Here is a 26,050-nt window from a genome sequence, read left to right as displayed (position 1 = left end):
AAAAGACTAATTTGGTCAATATAACTGAATATAAAAATATAAGCCCTTATAACAGAAATATGTGGCCTTACCTTTTTGTGCTGATGGGCCAGACAACAAACCCAGCTGAGAGGAAAGTGTAGGGTCTAATTTTTGAAGATGTTCCATCATCTTCCTACTGGCTTCCTCTCCTTTTCTTCCTACATCATCGATGAGGCTTCGTGCCTTATCTGCTTTATGGTTTATCTCAATTATTGCTTCTTTCTCCAAACGATTGAAGACACCATCTACAAAGAGGGCATCAAGCAGCTGCTTGAGGATTTCTTCTGGCACCCTCTCCACAAACTCCATTCGTATTCTGTTGAGTTCGCTCTCTGCAAGGTGTCATAGACATGAACATGAATCTCACTTTTCAGTAAATGTTGTTGAAATGTAAAACTAATGCGTGTGAATCATGACTACTTCAGGGGTCCATGTACATTTTGAAAGCTGACAGTCAGTGATGAATGATGTCATGAACATAGCTTTCATTGTGCTTTTGTTGATCATATGTCTGTGAGGCTCAGGGAAGAGGAGCTCGCTTTGTGTGGAAGATTTCCCAAAAAGTGTTTCTTCCTAATATCACACACCCAAACCAAATGAGAAAATGGGACCAGGGTGTTAAACAATATTTTAATGACATAAAAGGTTGAAAGTCAAGGTATTCCAAAAATTGGGGTAAATCACAAGAAGAGTGCTTATGATTTTATGAACCTTCCAGGCTGTCAGGGTCATTGCTGTTTATATCCATCTGCCATTAATATCCTGACAGCTGCACATAAAGCTCTGAACTTAATAAGCAGCGGAGTTCGCTCTGACAGTGACCAAAAATAATGTAGAGATTCAATGACCAAATCAAAGTTCATTTTAATCTGACGTATACTCTCTTATATGAAGGCTGATGTGTTCGATCAGATATCAGCGGGATAGAACAGGCTTCTATACTTGTTTCTGGTTATTCTGGAGAAGACATTACCTAAAAACTCATTTTACATTCTGTTCAATGATGGCATCAAACCGATGGCAGGCTGCAGAGATCTTTAGATTAAAGGAATTTAAATCACATAAGACTGTTAGGCACTTATCACCATGGTAACTGGTATTTTCCCTTACATATCAGAGTTGTGACTGACAGGTGAATGTGGGGTGTTGTACCCTGCCTCCTGCCCACTGCTGCAGTTGTATTAAGGGTTTATAATGTAGTTAAAGAGTCTAACAGTCACTGCTAACTGAAGGCTGAAGAAACACACAGAAACAACCGGAGCTGTGATTGGTCAGTTTGAGCATCATGTGTCTTACTGGTGTCTCCATGCAGAAACTGTTGGACTCCTACCTGCTGAAGGGGGTGGAGCTGCCTGGGTTGGAGGGTCCTCCGGGTGCTCCACAGGTGTCTCCATCTTTGCTCTAAAAGAGAAAAAGAAGCCGGAAAGTTCTCTATAGTGCAACAAAAACTAATAAAACTGATGCAAAAGTAAATTACTAAGTACATAACAGGAGTGTGTGTGAAGAAGGTTTAAAATATTTCACCATGAAGCTAATCGGAGTAACTTTCAGCTTCAGTTTACTTCAGAGGCTGTCTTTCAAGAGCTGAATGCAGTCCAGACTCTAGTCTTGGCTCAACTGGTGGTTCATATTCAGGTTGAAGTCTGGATGTGACTGCTGGTGCTGGTTCACATAATTTGGGCTCATATTTAGCACAAGCTTCAGGATGTGAGGCAGGTTTAGTTTCAGAGGATGCTTCAGAAGGCCAATAATTAGGTTTGTTTTTAGGAACTGGTTCTTCAGGTTCAGCTACAGGTGTAGTGAACAGCGAGGTGGACGAACAGGAAGGGAAGCGTTTCTGGGTTAGAAAATATGAAGCTGGTGACAGAGCTTGGTCCGGATGCAGGTTGAAGTTTAGGTCCATCACCAGCATCGTGAGAAGTTTGTTGCTGTTCTGGTCTTTAACACAACACTAAATTGTTTTTACTGTGAATAAAGGTGGTTTGGTGATGTGAGTGCTGAGCTCGGACATGGAGAAGAGTCATGGACAGTTAGAGATGGTCCTCTCACCTCTGAGCTTTGCTCTGGTTCTCATGTTCCCCACACAGAGAGGTTTTAGTGTCCTCACACTGATCCATGCTGCTGAACTCACATCAGCTCACACACACTTTCTACCTTCTTCTGCAGAGGAAACGCAAATCATTCATCTGCACATCAACTCAAAGCCTCATTCCTTTTAAGGGTTAACATGTTGCTGAATAACTTTTATCATTAGTAGGATCTACTCTTTCATTCTCAAGACTTTAGATTTCCATCACCAGGAGCAGCTCTTTACAGAATCTTTATGAATGCAGCCCCTGATCTTTAACATCTCCTCTAAACTGACTTTTAGACACTTCAGAGTTTCTTTTCCTGCTGACACCTGAAAACAGCAGCATTTGTACTCTGAATGTAATGAATAGATATCAACAACAGAAACTAAAGGATTATGTTAAAGAATGATTTCAGTCTGAATGTGAAGTCTGACTGAAAAAGCGACAGAATCCCACACGGCAGGTTCTGATTGGTCCAACTGGATCCTGCAGCAAAATGCAGGAAGTGAAAAGACTGAACCACAATGAACTCTTCACATCTTCATACATACATTGCATCACAGTTTCATAACGGAAGCTCTGACAGGAAGCTGCTCTTTCTGACTTTAAAGGTGGAGACGACGCTTTGATTCCAGGAAATAAAAACATGAAGCAGTTGTTTGTGAAGGAAACAAACAAAAAAAACATCAGCCGATCATCATGTTGATTGATTCCAGTTCATTAGTAATCTCATAATCATGTAGATTTGTCTTCAAACACAAACTGATCAAAGTTTGTTCTGAAATAAGAAGTGAACCCTTTTCTCCAAAATTACAGAGCAGAAACAAACAGGAAAGTTTGAACTTACAGATTGTTCAGAGCTGAAGTAGAAACACCAAAAATGAACAGCGTTCAAAAGTGGAACTCCTGATGTTATGTGTGATTTGCGGAGGCTTCGAAGTGTGTGTGTTAATGAGGCTTGCTTCATTTAGGGGAGGAGCCGAAAATGATGACGTGCAAAGCTTCACTACCCGGCTGTACCACATTATTTCTTAATAGAAATTAATAAAATCTCCCCTGTTTTGTACATTATTGTCCAAGTTCCACAAGCACTTTCACTGTCCTCTGCCTGGCATTTTACTAAAGTGACAGAAAAACATACACAACCTGACATATCATATGATACTACCTTCCTGGGAGAATTTACACACACAATACACTAAAAAATATTTCATTATACACACATGTGATAATTCATGTAGAGAAAATGTACTTTTTTTTTTGACAAATATCTTTATTGATTTTTTTTCTTTTAATTAACAAACAACCACATACAAAAACAAGGCAACAAAAACAAAAACAAAAGAAAAGAAGAAAAGAAGGCACATTAACAGACATATTCATCAAGCACAACAGTAAGTAGATACAAAATCCGGAAATTAACATTAGTGAAGAAAGTAAAAAGAATAACATGAGCAGAATAAGAAGAAAAAAGAAAAGAAATTATACAATCTCCGACAAACCCCCTCCCTCCAAAAACTCCATAAACGAATCCCAGATCTTAACAAATGTGTTATATTTCCCCTTGATCAAATATGTTAATTTCTCCATGGCTATACAGTGTGAGAGTCCTTCAGCCCACATTTGCTTCCTTGGCCTAAACATAGATGTCCATGAGAGAGCGATTTTATGTTTAGCTTCAAGTATACAATATATGACCATTGATTTCTCATACTTACTGAGTGTACAATTTTCTGGGAAAAGTCCCAGAATACAAAGCTTAGGGCATAGTGGAAGATGTGTATCATTGATCTTAGACAAAGTCATTATTATCTCCTTCCAAAATTCTTGGATAATGTAACATTCCCAAAGACAATGAAATAGAGTCCCTTTATGTGTACCACATTTAACACATAGATCAGGTGTGTTAGGATCAATACGATGTTGTACTACTGGAGTAATATATGTTCTCATCAGCCATTTGTACTGATGTAACTTAAATCGTGTATTTATCGTTTGAACTTGGCTTTGTAAGCATACATGCTTCCATTCTTCATCTGTTATTTCTTCTTTAAGATCTAGACACCAGGCATGTCTTTTATCATCTGAGGACTCTATTGATTTTCTAATGATACTGTGATAGAATCGAGAAATGAGTCCAGGTCTACCACAATAGTTCACAGCTATCATTTCAATAGTGTTCAAGGAAGGCATGTTTAAGGAGTTTTGAGTTTGTTTTATGAAATGTCTAATCTGCAAAAATTTAAAAAAGTGTTTGGCATCAATTTTAAACCTTTGCTTAACATCCATAAAACTTAAAAGAACATCTTTATCATAAAGATCTGATATTTTGTTGATACCCTTATTAGCCCATATCTTAAATCCAAGCTCATTTGTACCTGGTGTGAAATTTCTATTTCCCCAAATGGGAGTAAATTGGGATAAAGCAGCACTTTCTTTTAAGTAGTTCAAAACCTTATGCCAGACGATCACTGTATTTTTAACAAAAGTATTTAGGGTACATTTTTTCAAAATAGAAAGATTAGCTGAGTGGAGATATAACTTAAGAGAGATTTTGGTGGTTGTCTTCTCCTCGATCCTCGCCCAGTTAGGGAATGATGTAGTGTTAAACCAGTATGAAGCCGCTCTCAATTGTGCAGCCCAATAGTATCCTTGGAGAAAAGTACGTTTAACCCACCCCTATCATATGGTAAATACAAGAGAGTCATACGTAACCTGGGGCATCTATCATTCCAAATAAAATGACAAAAGATCTGCTTCATTTTGACAAAAAAGTTAGGAGGAGCAAGTGGAATGGTTTGAAAGAGGTAAAGAAGCTTAGGCAGAATATTCATTTTCAGAACATTAATACGTCCAATCATAGACAGTGGCAGGAATTTCCATCTGTTTATAGAGCCTGTCACAGACTCGACTATGGGGTCATAATTACTGGGTACCAATGATTCCATTGTTGGTGTAATTTTAACACCCAAATATGTGAAACTATCCTTAACATTCTTGAAGGGAGTGTATAGCGGTGGGGTTTTTCATGAACATAATTGTAGATTTTGTTGCATTAACTTTATAGCCACAAAAACTCCCAAATATTTCTATAGATTTCAAAAGGGCAGGTACAGATTGCTTCAGGTTGGTCAGGAAAACAACCACGTCATCAGCAAAGAGTGCCCTTTTATTCTCAATATCATTTATGTTAATACCGGTTATCTCAGGGTTATTTCTGATTGCAATAGCCAAGGGTTCTATTGCTAATACAAAAAGAGGTAATAAGGGACATCCTTGTCTTGTGCCTCTGGAAAGCGGAAACTGTTTTGACACTATGTGGTTTGTCAGTACTGATGCCCTTGAGTCAGAGTACAGGATCTTAATCCAGTTAAGGAAATAACTGTTTATACCAAAACGTTGAAGGACTTCAAATAAGTATGTGTGTTCCACCATGTCAAAGGCCTTTAAAGCATCTAGACCTATTATGGCCATGTCTGTCAGAAAGGTTGGGTTTGAAGGGGTAGGACACGGATGCAGAATTGAGGATGGAAGCAAAACTGTGAGTTTATTTCACAAAAAGATGGTAAACAAAAGGCGCGGCTGAGCCGGATACAAAAACCTAAACTGTGGAAAAATATATAACGAAACAAAACAAAACAAAAGCATGGAAACTTATCTGTGACTTATCTGTGGCGTGGCGTAGCATGGATGGTGACGGGGAAGGATCTCACAAGAACTGAAAGGAAACCTGGAAACTAAATACTGTGGAGGGTGATTAGGGATTGAGTGCAGCTGAAGGGGAAAACACAGGTGAGGGACGTGAGGCTGATGGCATGACATGAAAACTAAAGACCTGAACCTAAAATATGATCTAACTAAGAACTAAAGACATTATCTAAAAACCAAACATGATCTAAAACATAAAACACATGGCATGAGTCCATGGCATGACAGAGCCCCCCCCTCAAGGGGCGGATCCCAGACGACCCTAAAAAAAAAAAAAAAAAATCTGAGGGTGGGAGGGAGGGGCTCGAAACCGGTCAGACGGGGACCAGACATCCGGCGGCGTGGCTGCAGTGGCCAACCAGGCATGCAGCTCATACCGGCTTCGGGCGGCAGGAGATGGTGGTCTGGCGGACGCCCAGACTTCCCATGGCGTGGCAGGAACAGGCGGTGGTCTGGCGGACGCCCAGACCTCCCATGGCGTGGCAGGAACAGGCGGTGGTCTGGCGGACGCCCAGACCTCCCATGGCGTGGCAGGAACAGGCGGTGGTCTGGCGGACGCCCAGACCTCCCATGGCGTGGCAGGAACAGGCGGTGGTCTGGCGGACGCCCAGACTTCCGTCGGCATGGCGGCAGGAGACGGTGGTCTGGCGGACGCCCAGACTTCCCATGGCGTGGCAGGAACAGGCGGTGGTCTGGCGGACGCCCAGACTTCCGTCGGCGTGGCGGCAGGAGACGGTGGTCTGGGGGGCACCCAGACCCCCGACGACGTGGCAGCAGGAGGCGGTGGTCTGGCGGGCGGCCAGACATCCGACGACGTGGCAGCAGGAGGCGGTGGTCTGGCGGGCGGCCAGACATCCGACGACGTGGCAGCAGGAGGCGGTGGTCTGGCGGGCGGCCAGACATCCGTTGACGTGGCAGCAGGAGGCGGCGGTCTGGCGGGCGGGCGACCAGACATCCGTCGACGTGGCAGCAGGAGGCGGTGGTCTGGCAGGCGGCCAGACATCCGTTGACGTGGCAGCAGGAGGCGGTGGTCTGGCAGGCGGCCAGACATCCAGCGATGTGGCGGCAGAAGCCGGAGACGGTCCGGCGGACGCCCATACCCCCAAGGACGTGGCAGCAGGCGGTGGTTTGGTCGGCACCCAGACTTCCGTCTGCGTGGCGGGAGGAGGAGCCGGGGGCCGTCCAACGGTCGGCCGGACGTCCGGCGGGGGGGGGAGCCCCCCCTTCAAGGGATGGATCCCAGACATCCCCAACGTCTGGGGGTGGGAGGGGGGGGGGGCCCAAAGAGGTGAGTCCATGGGCCGGGGCCCCATGGGCTCTGAGGCTTTGTCGGGCCCTGCCGCCTCTTTGTCAGGTCCCTGGTCAGGTTCCGGGTCAGGTTCGTGGTCAGGTTCTGGGTCAGACTCATGGTCAGGCTTGTGGTTAGGCCCTATGGCCTCCTGGTTAGGCGCTATGGCCTCTTGGTCGGGTTGCCGAAAATGTCCAGCTCAGCAGCGTGCCGTACACTCCATGCCTCTTCCCAGATGTGAGATGTGTTCACTATCCAAGTCTCAAGAACCTGTTTTGCCACAAAGAAATCCAGGAGTTCATTGGAAACTCTGTATTTTTCCTTAGAGCTGCTCTCCCGTGCCGAGCAGCTCCACAGATTACCGGCCAGCTCCCAAAATTCCTCAAAGTCTGCCTCGTCCATGTCTGGTGAGATCCTTCTGTCAGACAGGTTGGGTTTGAAGGGGTAGGACACGGATGCAGAATTGAGGATGAAAGCAAAACTGTGAGTTTATTTCACAAAAAGATGGTAAACAAAAGGCGCGGCTGAGCCAGATACAAAAACCTAAACTGTGGAAAAATATATAACGAAACAAAACAAAAGCATGGAAACTTATCTGTGACTTATCTGTGACTTATCTGTGACTTATCTGTGACTTATCTGTGACTTATCTGTGACTTATCTGTGACTTATCTGTGACTTATCTGTGGCGTGGCGTCGCATGGATGGTGACGGGGAAGGATCTCACAAGAACTGAAAGGAAACCTGGAAACTAAATACTGTGGAGGGTGATTAGGGATTGAGTGCAGCTGAAGGGGGAAACACAGGTGAGGGACGTGAGGCTGATGGCATGACATGAAAACTAAAGACCTGAACCTAAAATATGATCTAACTAAGAACTAAAGACATTATCTAAAAACCAAACATGATCTAAAACATAAAACACATGGCATGAGTCCATGGCATGTCAATATCAGATGTTTCCTCTTTAACATGTATAATATTTAACATTCTACGGATATTGTGGAAACCTTGTCTACCCATTATAAAACCATTTTGGTCTGGCTCAACAATAGATGGCAAATACTTCTCTGGACGGCGTGCAAGGACTTTGGCTATTATTTTGGCATCATTATTGATCAAAGATATTGGGCGATATGACTCACATTTTGTAGAAGATTTGCCAGATTTTAATATTAAGGTTATAATTGCAGTCTTTAGCGTTAGAGGTAATTCACCTTTCTCTAATGATTCCTCACACATATCTAATAAGGGAGTAAGTAGCATACCTTTAAAAGTTTTATAAATGTCAATAGGAATGCCATCAGGCCCTGGTGTTTTCCCTCCTTTCATACTATCAATGGCCTCTGATAGCTCAGACCGGGATATTGGGAGGTTAAGTTCTTTTTGAGCATTATCATCCAGTCTAGGTATGTCTATTTGGTTTAAAAAGTTGTCAAGTGAGTGATGAGTTTCTTTAGTTTCTGATGTATATAGTTTTGAATAGAATGCCTGAAAATTTTTATTAATATCTTGTAGGTTAGTAATTGGTTTCCCTAGTTCAGACTCAAGTTCAAAGACTGCTCTTTCATTCTGTAATGATTTTATACGCCAGGCCAGTAGTTTCCCTGCTTTTTCCCCTTGGTCATAGAATGTCTGTTTTAATTTCATTAGACTGGACGCTGCCTTATTTGCTGATAACTCATTATACTGAGCTCTAAGAATGTCTAGTTTTTGTTTGGTCTCATTTGTATTGAGAATATTAATTTCTTCTTCTAATTCTTTAATGTCTTTTTCCAATTCTATCAGCTTTATATGTTGTTTATTTGAGATATTGCTTGTATAGCTAATCATTTGTCACCTGATAAAGGCCTTAAACGCCTCCCATCTAATTGATGCTGATGTCTGATTGGTGTTCATTGTAAAGTGGATATCAATATTTGCCTCAAGAAATGTCAAAAATCCACTATCATGGATCCATCGTGGGCTTAATCGCCACACTGAAGGTCCTTTACAAGCTCCAGTGACAGTATAGGAGTGCAACAGTGGCGCATGATCTGAAATGACAATACTTTTGTACCCACAGTCATTCACATTTTCTATAAGGGATTTAGAGAGAAGGAAATAATCAATACGAGAGTATGAGTTATGAGTAGCAGAGTAACAAGAGTATTCACGTCTAGATAAGTTATTGTATCTCCAAATATCACAAAGACCAAACTTATTTATATGGTGTTGAATTGCTTTCCTACTTTGAGTGTGTGTGACATCAATACCTGAGGATTTGTCAAGAGCTGGGTCCAGAGTACAATTGAAGTCCCCTGCTAAGCAGAAGTCACCATGTAGTGATGATAAGGTCAAAAATAAATTGTCATAGAATGAGGCATCATCATTGTTTGGCCCATATACACAAACCAAATTAATATCCTGACCTAATAGCAAACCCTGTACAACACAGTATCTGCCCGCTGAGTCTGATATGGTATTGTGAATTTTTATTGGAACAGAAGAGTGAAATAATATTGCTACCCCTCTTGCATGAGAAGAATATGAGGCTGCTATAATCTGCCCTGGCCATCTCCTTTTTAAGGGTGTAAGTTCAAATGAAAGTAAATGAGTTTCCTGAATAAAAGCAATCTGTGTTTTTATTTGTTTCAATCTGGATATTACTTGTTTCAGCTTCACCAACTTTCTAAGACCCCTGACATTCCATGAAATCATATTTACCCTTAAATCTCTGCTCATGACACAATTTGTAAATTAACCATTACTACTGTCGTCTCTATAATCAGAACATGTAATATTACCAATAATGTGCCTTCAAAACAAACATAGAACATACCTAACACAGGCCTTTCCCAAACAAGGCCAAACCTAACCCCCGTACGGACAAAAACGCACCCCTCCCTCTCCCCCTCCCCCTTGACCAGCGTCCCGGCCAGGCTCCAACCTGATCCTATGAAGGGAGCAGGTGAGCAACCAATCGTCACAATAGAGAAAATTAAAATAATACCTTGGATGTAAACTCCGCCCATATATCCCAATTTTTTAAATATTATTCTTTATAATATTCTTTGTCACCAAAAAAAATAAATAAATAAATAAATAAATATTTCACAGTCCATAATAGCTTAAACCATACTATTGTTGTCTCTTACTAACATCATTGCAATGTCACAGCAGCAACACAAATGCAGGTTATTGTTGACAATCTGGACTGTCAATCAGATCTATTATATTATTTCCCTTGTTCCTCGGAAGATTTGCGTCGGGTGTCTTGCGGATTGGAGCGCTCCAGCTTATTGACGAATTTCTCAGCCATAGCAGGAGAATTAAAGAAGTGCCAGGCGTCTTCGTGCCAAATCCGCAATCGTGCAGGAAATAGGAGTCCATAGTCTAAATTCGAGTCTCTCAGTCGTTGTTTTACACCATCAAAAAGTTTCCGTTGTTTCTGGACTTTTGGTGACAGGTCCGGGAAGAACAACACCCGGCTGTTCTCGAGGTTAACCTCCTTCAGACGTGCCGCATTCATCACTTGGTCTCTGTCACGAGAAGACAAGAATTTCACTAGCACAACACGCGGTTTCGTCTCACTTTGTTGTCGGTGGTTTTGTGCTGTCGGCGTCGTAGGTAGGCTACCCAGTCGATAGGCTTGCTCGATATTCAAGTGATCCTCCATACCCAGCACTTGCGGTAGCCATGTCATCAGAAATGCACGGCAGTCTCGTTTTTCAGAGCCTTCAGGAATTCCGACCAGCTTTACATTGCAACGTCGGCGTTGGTTCTCGATGTCTTCCATCTGCATAGTAAGTTTTTGGACTTTTTCCCGTGTGTTGTCAGCCACTACTGTGAGAGAGGAGATCTGGTCCTCCGCCGCACTAATGCGGTTCTAAACTTCAGTGAGTCTTTCTGAGAAGGTCCCTATAGCTTCTTTAATCTCGCGGTTAGAGGAGACCACTTCCTGCAGTTGTGTGGAGAAGTCGTTTCTGACTTCATTCAGTTGCGTGTTAAAGTCATTTCTAAGTGATTTTATAGCTGCTAGGATTTGACTCACATCGCTGGGTTCATCTTGATTTAGCATGGTGCTCTCCACAGCTCCTTCGGACTCGTCCTCGCTTAACACTCCAACGTCGTGTTTTTAAGTTTAGTTGTCCGTTTTCTCCCTTGATTCTTCGACATAGTACGACCTTCAGACTTTAGGATTAGTTTTGGTCACAATTCGCTGGATATAAACTGTTTAAACTTATAAGTTATTTCAAATCAGGCGGAGCTCCCTGTCCAAGCGACCTTTCAGTTGCACGCCATAACCGGACTGAAATGTACTTTTTAGTCTAAAAGTACAAAGTAACCTGTTGAAGGGAAATTCCAGCAGCTCTGTGAGTGCAACGCTAACGGAACCTCACATCATCGCCTTTATTCAACCAGGAAGTGTCTCACTGAGATCAGAGAGCTAATGCAAGAGAGTCCGGATCATCATCTGATCTGAGGAATCTTAAATCTCTGTGATTTTAAACTGCATGGATGAAGAAGAAATTACTGAAAATAATCTACACTGTCAACACATTTGCCCAGAATCCTTCCTGCAGCCAACAGCTTCAAACAGTTAAACACGGTGATGGGTGAGGACTAACCTCCCGCTCTGAATCTGCTGTGTGCACTTTCATCATGTCATTAGTTACTGGTTCTTCCTGTCACAGACGCCGCGCTCAGTCTCTTCTTCTCTCCTTAGTTATTTTGTTGTGTCCCGTTACTGTCCCATCCATGTAGGCAGAACTCAGTCCAAATGTTGGGAAGGCTCACAGTGATGGAACAGAATAGGTCTGTTCGCTGATAATCAGCATAAAATATACCAAAACCAGGGTTTAAACTGGGACTTGTTCTGTGCAAGAGCTCTGTAGCTTTAGTGCTGCTCCAGATGCACCAGATGTGTGCAGGTAGGCTAAAAACATCTGTCATCATGTGACAAACAGTGAACACATCAAGGTGACATCTCTCTGGTCTGCACACCAATCAGAGTCATCCTGGATGCAGCTGTCTGTGTGTAAAACTGATACTAATAAACTGTTAAAAGTCCTCTCTCCTGTGTATATGCATCAGCTCCAACAGTGGTGTTGTCATGGTGATGATGGGATGAGACATGAGTACCACAGTTTGTCATATTTACAGTAAACTGGAGTGGGTTTATCTTGATTTATCTATTGTCAGGAAAAACAAAATAAAACCAGTTACAAAAATAAGATCATGAAGCAATAATTGGAGCCACAGCTGACATCATAAGTGCAGTGTCAGCAACACACTGACAGCAGCTCCTCTCCTCATCATGTGAGCTTCAGGGGATTCTCACTATCTTGCGTCAAAATACAGATAACAAGTTGGTCTGACTTGCTTTAAAGTCGCTGAGGCACGCAAACCCCCTGACCACAATAAGGTGGCAGCCGGACTGCGAGCTCGCAGAGGAGAAGCAGTCCTGCTCCACACGTACGCGTTTCATGCTCGCCGTTGCTAGGCAACGGCACGCGCTTTGAAGAACTCTGCTTGCTCTGACGTAACAAAGGCACTCATCTGTGACGTAGGTTTCTTTCTAAAGACATCTGAGACATATAGTCTCATTTCAGCTGTTGGTCTGTCCACCGAACACAGAAGTATTGATCAGTTTGCAAACTTTGACTACTGAACAGGAAAACAATTATTATCACTTTAACTGAATCTGGAAACATGTTAGGATTGTTTGCTTGTGCTTCTCACCGGATTGTAAGAGGTCTCGGACTTTTCAATCCCCATCCACCCGTACCGATCCTCAACCCTGAAGTTGCACGACTCATAAAGCGGTATCAGGACAATGCTTCCTCCACAGGAACAGAAGGTCTGTTTAAAGTCAAACAGCCGGAGAATCAGTGTAATTTTAGTAAGGTTTATGACTATGCACAGAAAGGTTATTTTTCCATCAGCGTACCTGTGGAAGAAAGAATCACTGAATCAGAGGACACAGAGACACCAAAGCCCCCTAAAGGAGGAGCTGTTTCACCTACAGTTCAAACTAAAGTTACAGCTGTTGGGGATTACTCTACTTCAACCAGTGGCCACAAATTTCCTATCAAACAAACAGTTCCAGATGTCCAGCATCAAGAAGACAGGAACCTATATGGAAGCAAATCGTGATCAAATTCAAATGCATTTGCAGAAATGCTTTTTCATTTTAAGAATGTGGCTGCATTATGTGACTCATAAATAAAATTACTAATCAATCATCCTATTTGCATTTCAATTTTCTTCTTCAAGACTGCTCATTCTTTCACTTAATTAAAATAAAAAGGACAAAGACATTTGAGATTTAATTTTCAAAATATGCCTCAGCAAATAGATACCAAAATTCAATTTGAAATGTAAAAGTTGAAAATTCAAATGCATTTGCAGAAATGCTTTTTCATTTCAAGAATGTGGCTGTATTATTTAACTCAAAAAATAAAATTACTAGTCAATCATCCTATTGCATTTGCATTTTCTTCTTCAAGACTGCACATTCTATGCCATAATCAAAAAGAAAACAAAGCGGACATTGCTTTTTCGTTTTCGTGGTCTGCATGCAAAATACTGCCCACAATTCGAAAACGAAAAAGCATTCTGAGCGGTGCAGGACAGTGACGTCACGCCTGCTGACCGTGCTACCTATCATGTACGGTAGGGGGCGGTGTGCACATTTGCATTGCATTACATTGCAAATGCACCGGGAAATAGATTGGGAAAATTGCCAGGGTTTTTTAGGACGCCTCACTGATGAATGAAGCAACTCAAAAAATGACTAATACCGTTGCTGACCTCTTGAGGGAAGCCGCTGCTGCTTTGGAACATCACGTTCCTTCGTCCAACACATCAGTGTCAACACCAATGTCAGCACCTTGTGCTCCTGAGTGCCATAACAATGCTCGAGGTAAGATTTTAGCAAGAAAAGCTAGCAAAATAACATGCATGATCGATTTATTTTGATGTCGTTACGAGATAGGCCTACACTGTTTTTGAGTGTTAGGGCCCGCCAGCCAAGCATACTTGTTCTAGAATGCGCCGCTGAGGGTGGCAGCACGTTGGAGTAGCTCTGTACCTCACATTGAGATTTTTTCTTTTTTCTAAATTTCATTCCTGTTTTTTCTTGAAAGAAATTGCATTTTTTTGGACAACTGTTCCTTCCTGCCTTGGATGCTGTGCAGCTGGATTGATTTTTCCCAATATATTTGTATATTTTGCTCTTTTGTTATGATGCATAACCATAGCAACAGGGTGGTTTACAAAAGGGAGTAGCTGATTGGAAAAGCAGAAATAATTCGACAACTGAAGCCAGAAATCCCACTGGAATTGAAAAGGAGGCGTCGTGGATGCAGAGCAGGAGTAAAGAGGAGAGAGAGAAAGAAGAAGTTCAAACCATCTCTGCCATCCATAATCATGGGCAATGTAAGATCGTTAGCTAACAAGTTGGATGAACTTCTAGCCTTGACAAGGATTCAGCAAGAATATCGGGAATGTAGCATTATGTGTTTTACTGAGACATGGCTGCAGGATCATATCCCCGACTCCAGTGTCTCTCTGCCGGGCTTCCTGACTGTACGAGCAGATCGAGATTTAAAGAGTAGCAGGAAAAGGAAAGGGGGTGTCAGATGGTGTCACCCAGGACATGTTACTGTGAAGAGTCGTCTCTGCAGTCCTGACATTGAACTATTGGCAGTAAGTTTTCGTCCATATTATTTGCCAAGAGAGTTCACCAGTGTTGTTTTGGTGGCTGTTTACATTCCACCCTCAGCTGTTGCCGACACTGCATGTGATGTCATCAGTTCCGTTGTTGCCAAGATACAGACACAACACCCCAATTCTTTTGTGGCAATATCTGGTGATTTTAATCATGCCTCACTCTCTGCTACACTGCCAACTTTTCAACAGTTTGTCAGCTGCTCTACCAGAGAAAACAAGACATTGGATTTGTTTTACACAAATGTCAAGGATTCATACATTTCCAAATCCCTGGGTAAATCAGATCACAACCTTGTTTTTCTCTGTTCAGCATATAAACCCCTTGTTCAGAGACTACCCGTCACAAAAAGGACTGTTAGAAAGTGGTCACTGGAAGCTGAAGAAGCCTTACAGGGTTGTTTTGATGCAACCGATTGGATTTCTCTTTGTAAGCCACATGAAGAGGACATTAATGCCATGACTAAGTGTGTGACTGACTATATAAACTTCTGTGTGGACAACACCATCCCCACCAGAACAGTGAGATGCTTCCCTAATAACAAACCCTGGATCACCAGTGAGTTAAAGGAACTAATGAACAAGAAAAAAGAGCCTTTAGGGAGCGAGACAGGGAATTACTGAGGAGTATACAGAAGCAGCTCAAAGTCAAGATCAGAGAGAGCAAGGAGGTGTATAGAAAGAAGCTTGAGAGTAAACTGCAGAGGAACAATATCAGAGATGTGTGGTCAGGAATGAAGAAGATCACAGGCCTCAAGCAGAGGGAGGATCGGATGGATGGAAGTCTGGACAGAGCAAATGAGCTGAACACATTCTTCAACAGGTTCAGTTCAGGAACAAGCTCACCATCCTCCCCTCCTGTTCCCAGCCAAAGAGACATCCCACCCTCCTCTGACCCACAGCTTTCCTGTAACATCTCCACCTCCACCTCAGTCATGGATTCTTCTGCTTCCACTAGTTTGTCTTCAACCAAATCAGCAGATGCTGCTGTCCCCTTTGCCTCCCCCTCCCACTTTTCTGTTTCTAGAAGTCAGGTGAAGAGGCAGTTGGAGAGACTGAACCGGAACAAGGCTGCAGGTCCCGATGGTGTCAGCCCCCGAGTTCTGAAGGCCTGTGCAGAGCAGCTCTGTGGGATTCTGCAACACCTTTTCAACCTTAGCTTGACCCAAGAGAAGGTACCACTGTTGTGGAAGACATCCTGTCTGGTTCCGGTACCAAAGAAAACTCACCCTTCAGTCATCAATTCAATTCAATTCATTTTTATTTATATAGCGCCAAATACAACAAATGTCATCTCAAGGCACTTAGATAGTAAGTCCAATTCAAGCCAATTGGAATTCAATTAATTAATAATAATCATAATTCATAAAATAATCCAATTCGTTCATATAGAGCCAATTCAAAAACAATTTCCTAGCTAAGAAAATCAACAGATTGCACTGAAAACTTTTTGTTTTTCGGTCCAATCTCCCGGCCTGAGCGTGCCTGAGGCGACTGTGGAGAGAAACGACTCCCTTTTAACAGGAAGAAACCTCTGGCAGAACCAGACTCAGGAAGGGTGGCCATCCGCCTCGACCAGCTGGGGTTTGAGAAGACAGAAAGGGGGGGAGGGGGGAGGGGGGAGGGGGGGGGGCGGCACTGTAAAACCATTCAAAGGATATCTGTTGGAACAGGGAAACACGAGTTAATGACCACAATAATATCACATATACATAAAGAGAGTAAAGTGAGGAAAGGTGTGACAGATGAGGCCCCCCAGCAGTCTAGGCCTATAGCAGCTTAACTATGGGATGTTTCAGGATCACCTGAGCCATTCCTAACTATAAGCTTTATAAAAAAGGAAAGTTTTAAGCCTGGTCTTAAAAGTGGAAAGGGTGTCTGCTTCCCGGACATTTACTGGCAGCTTATTCCACAAGAGAGGGGCCTGATAACTGAAGGCTCTGCCTCCCATTCTACTTTTAGAAACTCTGGGAACCTCAAGTAAACCTGCAGTTTGGGAACGAAGTGCTCTGTTAGGAAAATATCTTACAATCAGATCTTTAAGATATGATGGAGCTCGGTCATTAAGAGCTTTATATGTAAGGAGAAGAATCTTAAATTCTATTCTGAATTTAACAGGGAGCCAATGAAGAGAAGCTAAAACTGGAGAAATATGATCTCTCCTGTTAGTTCTCATCAGAACTCTGGCTGCAGCATTTTGGATCAACTGAAGGCTTTTCAGAGAATATGTGGGACAGTCCATAAATAAAGAATTACAGTAGTCCAATCTTGAAGTAACAAATGCATGGACTAGTTTTTCTGCATCACTCTGAGACAAGATGTTCCTGATTTTAACAATATTACGAAGATGAAAGAAAGCAGTCCTAGAAACCTGTTTTATATGCGAGTCAAATGATAAGTTCTGGTCAAAAATAACTCCAAGGTTCCTCACTGTAGAACTAGAAGCCAAGGAAATATCATCTAGAGTAACGATATAGCTAGACAATTTCTCCCTGAAACGCTCAGGTCCAAAGATAACGACTTCAGTTTTGTCTGAATTTAGAAGCAGACAGTTCTGAGTCATCCAGGTCTTTATGTCTTTAAGACATGCTTGTAGTCTGACCAACCTATTGGGTTCATCTGGTTTTATAGATAAGTACAGCTGAGTATCATCAGCATAGCAATGGAAATTTATGCCATGCTGTCTAATAATATTACCTAATGGAAGCATGTATAAAGTGAAAAGAATCGGTCCAAGCACAGAACCCTGAGGAACCCCATGACTTACTCTGGTGTGTGAGGAAGATTCTTCATTTACAAGAACAAACAGAAATCTATCAGATAAATATGACTTAAACCAGCCTAATGCAGTTCCTTTAATCCCAATAACATGTTCAAGTCTCTGTAATAAAATACTGTGATCGACCGTATCAAATGCAGCACTGAGATCCAACAGGACAAGCACAGACACAAGTCCGCTATCAGAGGCTAAGAGGAGATCATTGGTAACATTCAGCAGTGCAGTTTCTGTGCTATGATGCACTCTGAATCCTGACTGAAACTCTTCAAACAGATTATTTCTGTGTAAGTGATCACAAAGCTGAGCTGCAACTATTTTTTCAAGAACTTTAGACATAAAAGGGAGATTGGATATAGGTCTATAATGAGCCAACACTTCTGAATCAAGAGTAGGTTTTTTAAGTAAAGGTTTAATTACAGCAACCTTAAAAGTCTGAGGTACATATCCTGTCAACAAAGACAGATTGCTCAAATCCAATATGGAAGTGTCATGGTCATCAGATGCCCATACCGCCTGATCTGGCTTCATTCAAAGAAGAGTGGCAGAGACTGTATTCTCACATATTCCAGATGACTACGCTTATCACCCTGATCCAAGAGGGTGAGCCTAATCACCACAGAGTGGAAGATGATTTCAGCCCTTATGCATTCGCAATCTCATTCATTTAGTCACCACTCATAAGGAGTGACCAGAGGTGAGCGTTGGAAGGAAGATCGACTGGTAGAATGAGATCCTCCAGTCGTGGTCAAAATGGTCTGATCCCTAAACTCTTCCACTTGAGGCAGCAACTGGTTCTAAGCATGAAGAGGGCCCTCAACACTTTTCCAACTGAGGATCAGAGCCTCAGACTTGGAGGCACAATTTTATTCCTGGCTGTTTCACACTTGGCACCAGACCACCCCTGTACCGGCCGGATGGCTCAGGTGAGACCATGTGGCCTAACGGACAAGGCGTCTGACTTCGGATCAGAAGATTGAGGGTTCGAGTCCCTTCGTGGTTGTCTTGTTTAGTTGTACGCTGTCATTACTGTACAGAAATCAAGAGCACTGTACTAAGTACTAACCAAATAAACACATGGTGAAAGCTGGTAAGTACTTTGCTAGTTGTACTCCATGTCAGAAATCCTCTGAAAGGCATGCCATTAAAGTCGGAGGATTTTACCAGTCTGTTACTGGTAAAAAAAAATCCAAAGTTAAGCTGATGTTACGCACTGATCTTGGCTTCCCCATACTGCCTACAGTCAAGCTATACAAAAAGATGAGAGACTTGAATGAGTAAGTTCTATCACGTCGAGTCATTGCAGCATATAACAAATGATAAAATAATTGCATTGAAAGAGGTTTTTTAAGAAGTAAAAGTTTTTCAACTCACCTGCTGATAACATCCAAATCCACAATCCCAAAGGCAAGCTGTATAGAATGTTTGTATGACTTAAATAGGTAACAGAGAACACACTGAGAGCACTTATTCTGGCACATATTTGCTCATAGGGAAACTCAAAAACTGGCCGGTTAGCTCAGCTGGTCAGAGCGTGGTGCTAATAACGCCAAGGTCATGGGTTCAATCCCCATACTGGCCAAAGCTTCACCAACATCAGCAACAACAGCACATGTGTAGGTGCCCTTCCATGACAAATGACTTTTAAAGATATATCAATATATTTGATGCTGCTTGTCCTGGAACGGATCACAGGGGAAGCGGTGTGAGCAGACATCCCTAGCCCCGCTTCTCACAGGACATAATCTACACCTCTTCTCGGGTGGACACACAGAAATACCAATGCAAGACCAGCATGGTTTATTTCTTATGAGTCCTGGACCTTCCCTCAGGCCTCCTCACCGTGCAACTGATCCAAAATATCTCCCCTGGGGGGAATCTACATGATACTCTGACCAGATGCCAATACCGCCTGATCTGGCTTCATTCAAAGAAGAGTGGCAGAGACTGTATTCTCAGCGTATTCCAGATGACTACGCTTATCACCCTGATCCAAGAGGGTGAGCCTAATCACCACAGAGTGGAAGATGATTTCAGCCCTTATGCATTCACAATCTCATTCATTTAGTCACCACTCATAAGGAGTGACCAGAGGTGAGCGTTGGAAGGAAGATCGACTGGTAGAATGAGATCCTCCAGTCGTGGTCAAAATGGTCTGATCCCTAAACTCTTCCACTTGAGGCAGCAACTGGTTCTAAGCATGAAGAGGGCCCTCAACACTTTTCCAACTGATGATCAGAGCCTCAGACTTGGAGGCACAATTTTATTCCTGGCTGTTTCACACTTGGCACCAGACCACCCCTGTACCGGCCGGATGACTCAGGTGAGACCATGTGGCCTAACGGACAAGGCGTCTGACTTAGGATCAGAAGATTGAGGGTTCGAGTCCCTTCGTGGTTGTCTTGTTTAGTTGTATGCTGTCATTACTGTACAGAAATCAAGAGCACTGTACTAAGTACTAACCAAATAAACACATGGTGAAAGCGGGTAAGTACTTTGCTAGTTGTACTCCATGTCAGAAATCCTCTGAAAGGCATGCCATTAAAGTCGGAGGATTTTACCAGTCTGTTACTGGTAAAAAAAAATCCAAAGTTAAGCTGATGTTACGCACTGATCTTGGCTTCCCCATACTGCCTACAGTCAAGCTATACAAAAAGATGAGAGACTTGAATGAGTAAGTTCTATCACGTCGAGTCATTGCAGCATATAACAAATGATAAAATAATTGCATTGAAAGAGGTTTTTTAAGAAGTAAAAGTTTTTCAACTCACCTGCTGATAACATCCAAATCCACAATCCCAAAGGCAAGCTGTATAGAATGTTTGTATGACTTAAATAGGTAACAGAGAACACACTGAGAGCACTTATTCTGGCACATATTTGCTCATAGGGAAACTCAAAAACTGGCCGGTTAGCTCAGCTGGTCAGAGCGTGGTGCTAATAACGCCAAGGTCATGGGTTCAATCCCCATACTGGCCAAAGCTTCACCAACATCAGCAACAACAGCACATGTGTAGGTGCCCTTCCATGACAAATGACTTTTAAAGATATATCAATATATTTGATGCTGCTTGTCCTGGAACGGATCACAGGGGAAGCGGTGTGAGCAGACATCCCTAGCCCCGCTTCTCACAGGACATAATCTACACCTCTTCTCGGGTGGACACACAGAAATACCAATGCAAGACCAGCATGGTTTATTTCTTATGAGTCCTGGACCTTCCCTCAGGCCTCCTCACCGTGCAACTGATCCAAAATATCTCCCCTGGGGGGAATCTACATGATACTCTGACCAGATGCCAATACCGCCTGATCTGGCTTCATTCAAAGAAGAGTGGCAGAGACTGTATTCTCAGCGTATTCCAGATGACTACGCTTATCACCCTGATCCAAGAGGGTGAGCCTAATCACCACAGAGTGGAAGATGATTTCAGCCCTTATGCATTCACAATCTCATTCATTTAGTCACCACTCATAAGGAGTGACCAGAGGTGAGCGTTGGAAGGAAGATCGACTGGTAGAATGAGATCCTCCAGTCGTGGTCAAAATGGTCTGATCCCTAAACTCTTCCACTTGAGGCAGCAACTGGTTCTAAGCATGAAGAGGGCCCTCAACACTTTTCCAACTGATGATCAGAGCCTCAGACTTGGAGGCACAATTTTATTCCTGGCTGTTTCACACTTGGCACCAGACCACCCCTGTACCGGCCGGATGGCTCAGGTGAGACCATGTGGCCTAACGGACAAGGCGTCTGACTTAGGATCAGAAGATTGAGGGTTCGAGTCCCTTCGTGGTTGTCTTGTTTAGTTGTATGCTGTCATTACTGTACAGAAATCAAGAGCACTGTACTAAGTACTAACCAAATAAACACATGGTGAAAGCGGGTAAGTACTTTGCTAGTTGTACTCCATGTCAGAAATCCTCTGAAAGGCATGCCATTAAAGTCGGAGGATTTTACCAGTCTGTTACTGGTAAAAAAAAATCCAAAGTTAAGCTGATGTTATGCACTGATCTTGGCTTCCCCATACTGCCTACAGTCAAGCTATACAAAAAGATGAGAGACTTGAATGAGTAAGTTCTATCACGTCGAGTCATTGCAGCATATAACAAATGATAAAATAATTGCATTGAAAGAGGTTTTTTAAGAAGTAAAAGTTTTTCAACTCACCTGCTGATAACATCCAAATCCACAATCCCAAAGGCAAGCTGTATAGAATGTTTGTATGACTTAAATAGGTAACAGAGAACACACTGAGAGCACTTATTCTGGCACATATTTGCTCATAGGGAAACTCAAAAACTGGCCGGTTAGCTCAGCTGGTCAGAGCGTGGTGCTAATAACGCCAAGGTCATGGGTTCAATCCCCATACTGGCCAAAGCTTCACCAACATCAGCAACAACAGCACATGTGTAGGTGCCCTTCCATGACAAATGACTTTTAAAGATATATCAATATATTTGATGCTGCTTGTCCTGGAACGGATCACAGGGGAAGCGGTGTGAGCAGACATCCCTAGCCCCGCTTCTCACAGGACATAATCTACACCTCTTCTCGGGTGGACACACAGAAATACCAATGCAAGACCAGCATGGTTTATTTCTTATGAGTCCTGGACCTTCCCTCAGGCCTCCTCACCGTGCAACTGATCCAAAATATCTCCCCTGGGGGGAATCTACATGATACTCTGACCAGATGCCAATACCGCCTGATCTGGCTTCATTCAAAGAAGAGTGGCAGAGACTGTATTCTCAGCGTATTCCAGATGACTACGCTTATCACCCTGATCCAAGAGGGTGAGCCTAATCACCACAGAGTGGAAGATGATTTCAGCCCTTATGCATTCACAATCTCATTCATTTAGTCACCACTCATAAGGAGTGACCAGAGGTGAGCGTTGGAAGGAAGATCGACTGGTAGAATGAGATCCTCCAGTCGTGGTCAAAATGGTCTGATCCCTAAACTCTTCCACTTGAGGCAGCAACTGGTTCTAAGCATGAAGAGGGCCCTCAACACTTTTCCAACTGATGATCAGAGCCTCAGACTTGGAGGCACAATTTTATTCCTGGCTGTTTCACACTTGGCACCAGACCACCCCTGTACCGGCCGGATGACTCAGGTGAGACCATGTGGCCTAACGGACAAGGCGTCTGACTTAGGATCAGAAGATTGAGGGTTCGAGTCCCTTCGTGGTTGTCTTGTTTAGTTGTATGCTGTCATTACTGTACAGAAATCAAGAGCACTGTACTAAGTACTAACCAAATAAACACATGGTGAAAGCGGGTAAGTACTTTGCTAGTTGTACTCCATGTCAGAAATCCTCTGAAAGGCATGCCATTAAAGTCGGAGGATTTTACCAGTCTGTTACTGGTAAAAAAAAATCCAAAGTTAAGCTGATGTTACGCACTGATCTTGGCTTCCCCATACTGCCTACACTCAAGCTATACAAAAAGATGAGAGACTTGAATGAGTAAGTTCTATCACGTCGAGTCATTGTAGCATATAACAAATGATAAAATAATTGCATTGAAAGAGGTTTTTTAAGAAGTAAAAGTTTTTCAACTCACCTGCTGATAACATCCAAATCCACAATCCCAAAGGCAAGCTGTATAGAATGTTTGTATGACTTAAATAGGTAACAGAGAAAACACTGAGAGCACTTATTCTGGCACATATTTGCTCATAGGGAAACTCAAAAACTGGCCGGTTAGCTCAGCTGGTCAGAGCGTGGTGCTAATAACGCCAAGGTCATGGGTTCAATCCCCATACTGGCCAAAGCTTCACCAACATCAGCAACAACAGCACATGTGTAGGTGCCCTTCCATGACAAATGACTTTTAAAGATATATCAATATATTTGATGCTGCTTGTCCTGGAACGGATCACAGGGGAAGCGGTGTGAGCAGACATCCCTAGCCCCGCTTCTCACAGGACATAATCTACACCTCTTCTCGGGTGGACACACAGAAATACCAATGCAAGACCAGCATGGTTTATTTCTTATGAGTCCTGGACCTTCCCTCAGGCCTCCTCACCGTGCAACTGATCCAAAATATCTCCCCTGGGGGGAATCTACATGATACTCTGACCAGATGCCAATACCGCCTGATCTGGCTTCATTCAAAGAAGAGTGGCAGAGACTGTATTCTCAGCGTATTCCAGATGACTACGCTTATCACCCTGATCCAAGAGGGTGAGCCTAATCACCACAGAGTGGAAGATGATTTCAGCCCTTATGCATTCACAATCTCATTCATTTAGTCACCACTCATAAGGAGTGACCAGAGGTGAGCGTTGGAAGGAAGATCGACTGGTAGAATGAGATCCTCCAGTCGTGGTCAAAATGGTCTGATCCCTAAACTCTTCCACTTGAGGCAGCAACTGGTTCTAAGCATGAAGAGGGCCCTCAACACTTTTCCAACTGATGATCAGAGCCTCAGACTTGGAGGCACAATTTTATTCCTGGCTGTTTCACACTTGGCACCAGACCACCCCTGTACCGGCCGGATGACTCAGGTGAGACCATGTGGCCTAACGGACAAGGCGTCTGACTTAGGATCAGACGATTGAGGGTTCGAGTCCCTTCGTGGTTGTCTTGTTTAGTTGTATGCTGTCATTACTGTACAGAAATCAAGAGCACTGTACTAAGTACTAACCAAATAAACACATGGTGAAAGCGGGTAAGTACTTTGCTAGTTGTACTCCATGTCAGAAATCCTCTGAAAGGCATGCCATTAAAGTCGGAGGATTTTACCAGTCTGTTACTGGTAAAAAAAAATCCAAAGTTAAGCTGATGTTACGCACTGATCTTGGCTTCCCCATACTGCCTACACTCAAGCTATACAAAAAGATGAGAGACTTGAATGAGTAAGTTCTATCACGTCGAGTCATTGTAGCATATAACAAATGATAAAATAATTGCATTGAAAGAGGTTTTTTAAGAAGTAAAAGTTTTTCAACTCACCTGCTGATAACATCCAAATCCACAATCCCAAAGGCAAGCTGTATAGAATGTTTGTATGACTTAAATAGGTAACAGAGAACACACTGAGAGCACTTATTCTGGCACATATTTGCTCATAGGGAAACTCAAAAACTGGCCGGTTAGCTCAGCTGGTCAGAGCGTGGTGCTAATAACGCCAAGGTCATGGGTTCAATCCCCATACTGGCCAAAGCTTCACCAACATCAGCAACAACAGCGCATGTGTAGGTGCCCTTCCATGACACATGACTTTTAAAGATATATCAATATATTTGATGCTGCTTGTCCTGGAACGGATCACAGGGGAAGCGGTGTGAGCAGACATCCCCAGCCCCGCTTCTCACAGGACATAATCTACACCTCTTCTCGGGTGGACACACAGAAATACCAATGCAAGACCAGCATGGTTTATTTCTTATGAGTCCTGGACCTTCCCTCAGGCCTCCTCACCGTGCAACTGATCCAAAATATCTCCCCTGGGGGGAATCTACATGATACTCTGACCAGATGCCAATACCGCCTGATCTGGCTTCATTCAAAGAAGAGTGGCAGAGACTGTATTCTCAGCGTATTCCAGATGACTACGCTTATCACCCTGATCCAAGAGGGTGAGCCTAATCACCACAGAGTGGAAGATGATTTCAGCCCTTATGCATTCACAATCTCATTCATTTAGTCACCACTCATAAGGAGTGACCAGAGGTGAGCGTTGGAAGGAAGATCGACTGGTAGAATGAGATCCTCCAGTCGTGGTCAAAATGGTCTGATCCCTAAACTCTTCCACTTGAGGCAGCAACTGGTTCTAAGCAAGAAGAGGGCCCTCGACCCTTTTCCAACTGAGGATCAGAGCCTCAGACTTGGAGGCACAATTTTATTCCTGGCTGTTTCAGACTTGGCTGCAGACCACCCCTTTACCGGCCGGATGACTCAGATAAGACCATGTGGCCTAACGGACAAGGCGTCTGACTTTGGATCAGAAGATTGAGGGTTCGTGTCCCTTCGTGGTTGTCTTGTTTAGTTGTACGCTGTCATTACTGTACAGAAATCAAGAGCACTGTACTAAGTACTAACCAAATAAACACATGGTGAAAGCTGGTAAGTACTTTGCTAGTTGTACTCCATGTCAGAAATCCTCTGAATGGCATGCCATTAAAGTTGGAGGATTTTACCAGTCTGTTACTGGTAAAAAAAATCCAAAGTTAAGCTGATCTTACGCAATGATCTTGGCTTCCCCACACTGCCTACACTCAAGCTATACAAAAAGATGAGAGACTTGAATGAGTAAGTTCTATCACGTTGAGTCATTGCAGCATATAACAAATGATAAAATAATTGCATTGAAAGAGGTTTTTTAAGAAGTAAAAGTTTTTCAACTCACCTGCTGATAACATCCAAATCCACAATCCCAAAGGCAAGCTGTATAGAATGTTTGTATGACTTAAATAGGTAACAGAGAACACACTGAGAGCACTTATTCTGGCACATATTTGCT

The 26,050-nt window shown here is 43.0% G+C and overlaps 1 protein-coding gene and 10 non-coding genes across 12 annotated transcripts in view; 10 read left to right on the top strand and 1 right to left on the bottom strand.

The window, feature by feature from the left end:
• Window positions 1-26,050, bottom strand: part of LOC142385507 (caspase recruitment domain-containing protein 18-like) — a 179,348-nt gene continuing 153,298 nt past the window's right edge. The window contains exons 1-4 of one of the 2 annotated variants that reach the window (XM_075472114.1): window positions 2,941-3,025; window positions 2,071-2,181; window positions 1,352-1,422; window positions 1-353 (exon numbers count right to left, since the gene is read on the bottom strand). In XM_075472114.1, the coding sequence (XP_075328229.1) occupies window positions 16-353; window positions 1,352-1,422; window positions 2,071-2,138 (477 nt within the window). In that variant the 5' untranslated portion in view covers window positions 2,139-2,181; window positions 2,941-3,025 and the 3' untranslated portion in view covers window positions 1-15. Of the gene's footprint in view, window positions 354-1,351; window positions 1,423-2,070; window positions 2,182-2,940; window positions 3,026-26,050 lie in introns of those variants that run through there. The other variant, XM_075472115.1, reaches the window with a different exon arrangement.
• trnar-ucg (transfer RNA arginine (anticodon UCG)) lies at window positions 18,509-18,581 on the top strand. Its single transcript has one exon. It is a non-coding gene; the product is annotated as a tRNA-Arg (tRNA).
• Window positions 19,087-19,160, top strand: trnai-aau (transfer RNA isoleucine (anticodon AAU)). The gene has a single exon. It is a non-coding gene; the product is annotated as a tRNA-Ile (tRNA).
• On the top strand, window positions 19,906-19,978 carry trnal-uag (transfer RNA leucine (anticodon UAG)). The gene has a single exon. It is a non-coding gene; the product is annotated as a tRNA-Leu (tRNA).
• On the top strand, window positions 20,484-20,557 carry trnai-aau (transfer RNA isoleucine (anticodon AAU)). The gene has a single exon. It is a non-coding gene; the product is annotated as a tRNA-Ile (tRNA).
• trnal-uag (transfer RNA leucine (anticodon UAG)) lies at window positions 21,303-21,375 on the top strand. Its single transcript has one exon. It is a non-coding gene; the product is annotated as a tRNA-Leu (tRNA).
• trnai-aau (transfer RNA isoleucine (anticodon AAU)) lies at window positions 21,881-21,954 on the top strand. Its single transcript has one exon. It is a non-coding gene; the product is annotated as a tRNA-Ile (tRNA).
• Window positions 22,700-22,772, top strand: trnal-uag (transfer RNA leucine (anticodon UAG)). Its single transcript has one exon. It is a non-coding gene; the product is annotated as a tRNA-Leu (tRNA).
• Window positions 23,278-23,351, top strand: trnai-aau (transfer RNA isoleucine (anticodon AAU)). The gene has a single exon. It is a non-coding gene; the product is annotated as a tRNA-Ile (tRNA).
• trnal-uag (transfer RNA leucine (anticodon UAG)) lies at window positions 24,097-24,169 on the top strand. Its single transcript has one exon. It is a non-coding gene; the product is annotated as a tRNA-Leu (tRNA).
• On the top strand, window positions 24,675-24,748 carry trnai-aau (transfer RNA isoleucine (anticodon AAU)). The gene has a single exon. It is a non-coding gene; the product is annotated as a tRNA-Ile (tRNA).

The sequence above is a fragment of the Odontesthes bonariensis genome, chromosome 8, assembly GCF_027942865.1.
Source record: "Odontesthes bonariensis isolate fOdoBon6 chromosome 8, fOdoBon6.hap1, whole genome shotgun sequence".
NCBI lineage: Eukaryota > Metazoa > Chordata > Actinopteri > Atheriniformes > Atherinopsidae > Odontesthes > Odontesthes bonariensis.
This window is presented reverse-complemented; position numbering and strand designations above follow the sequence as displayed.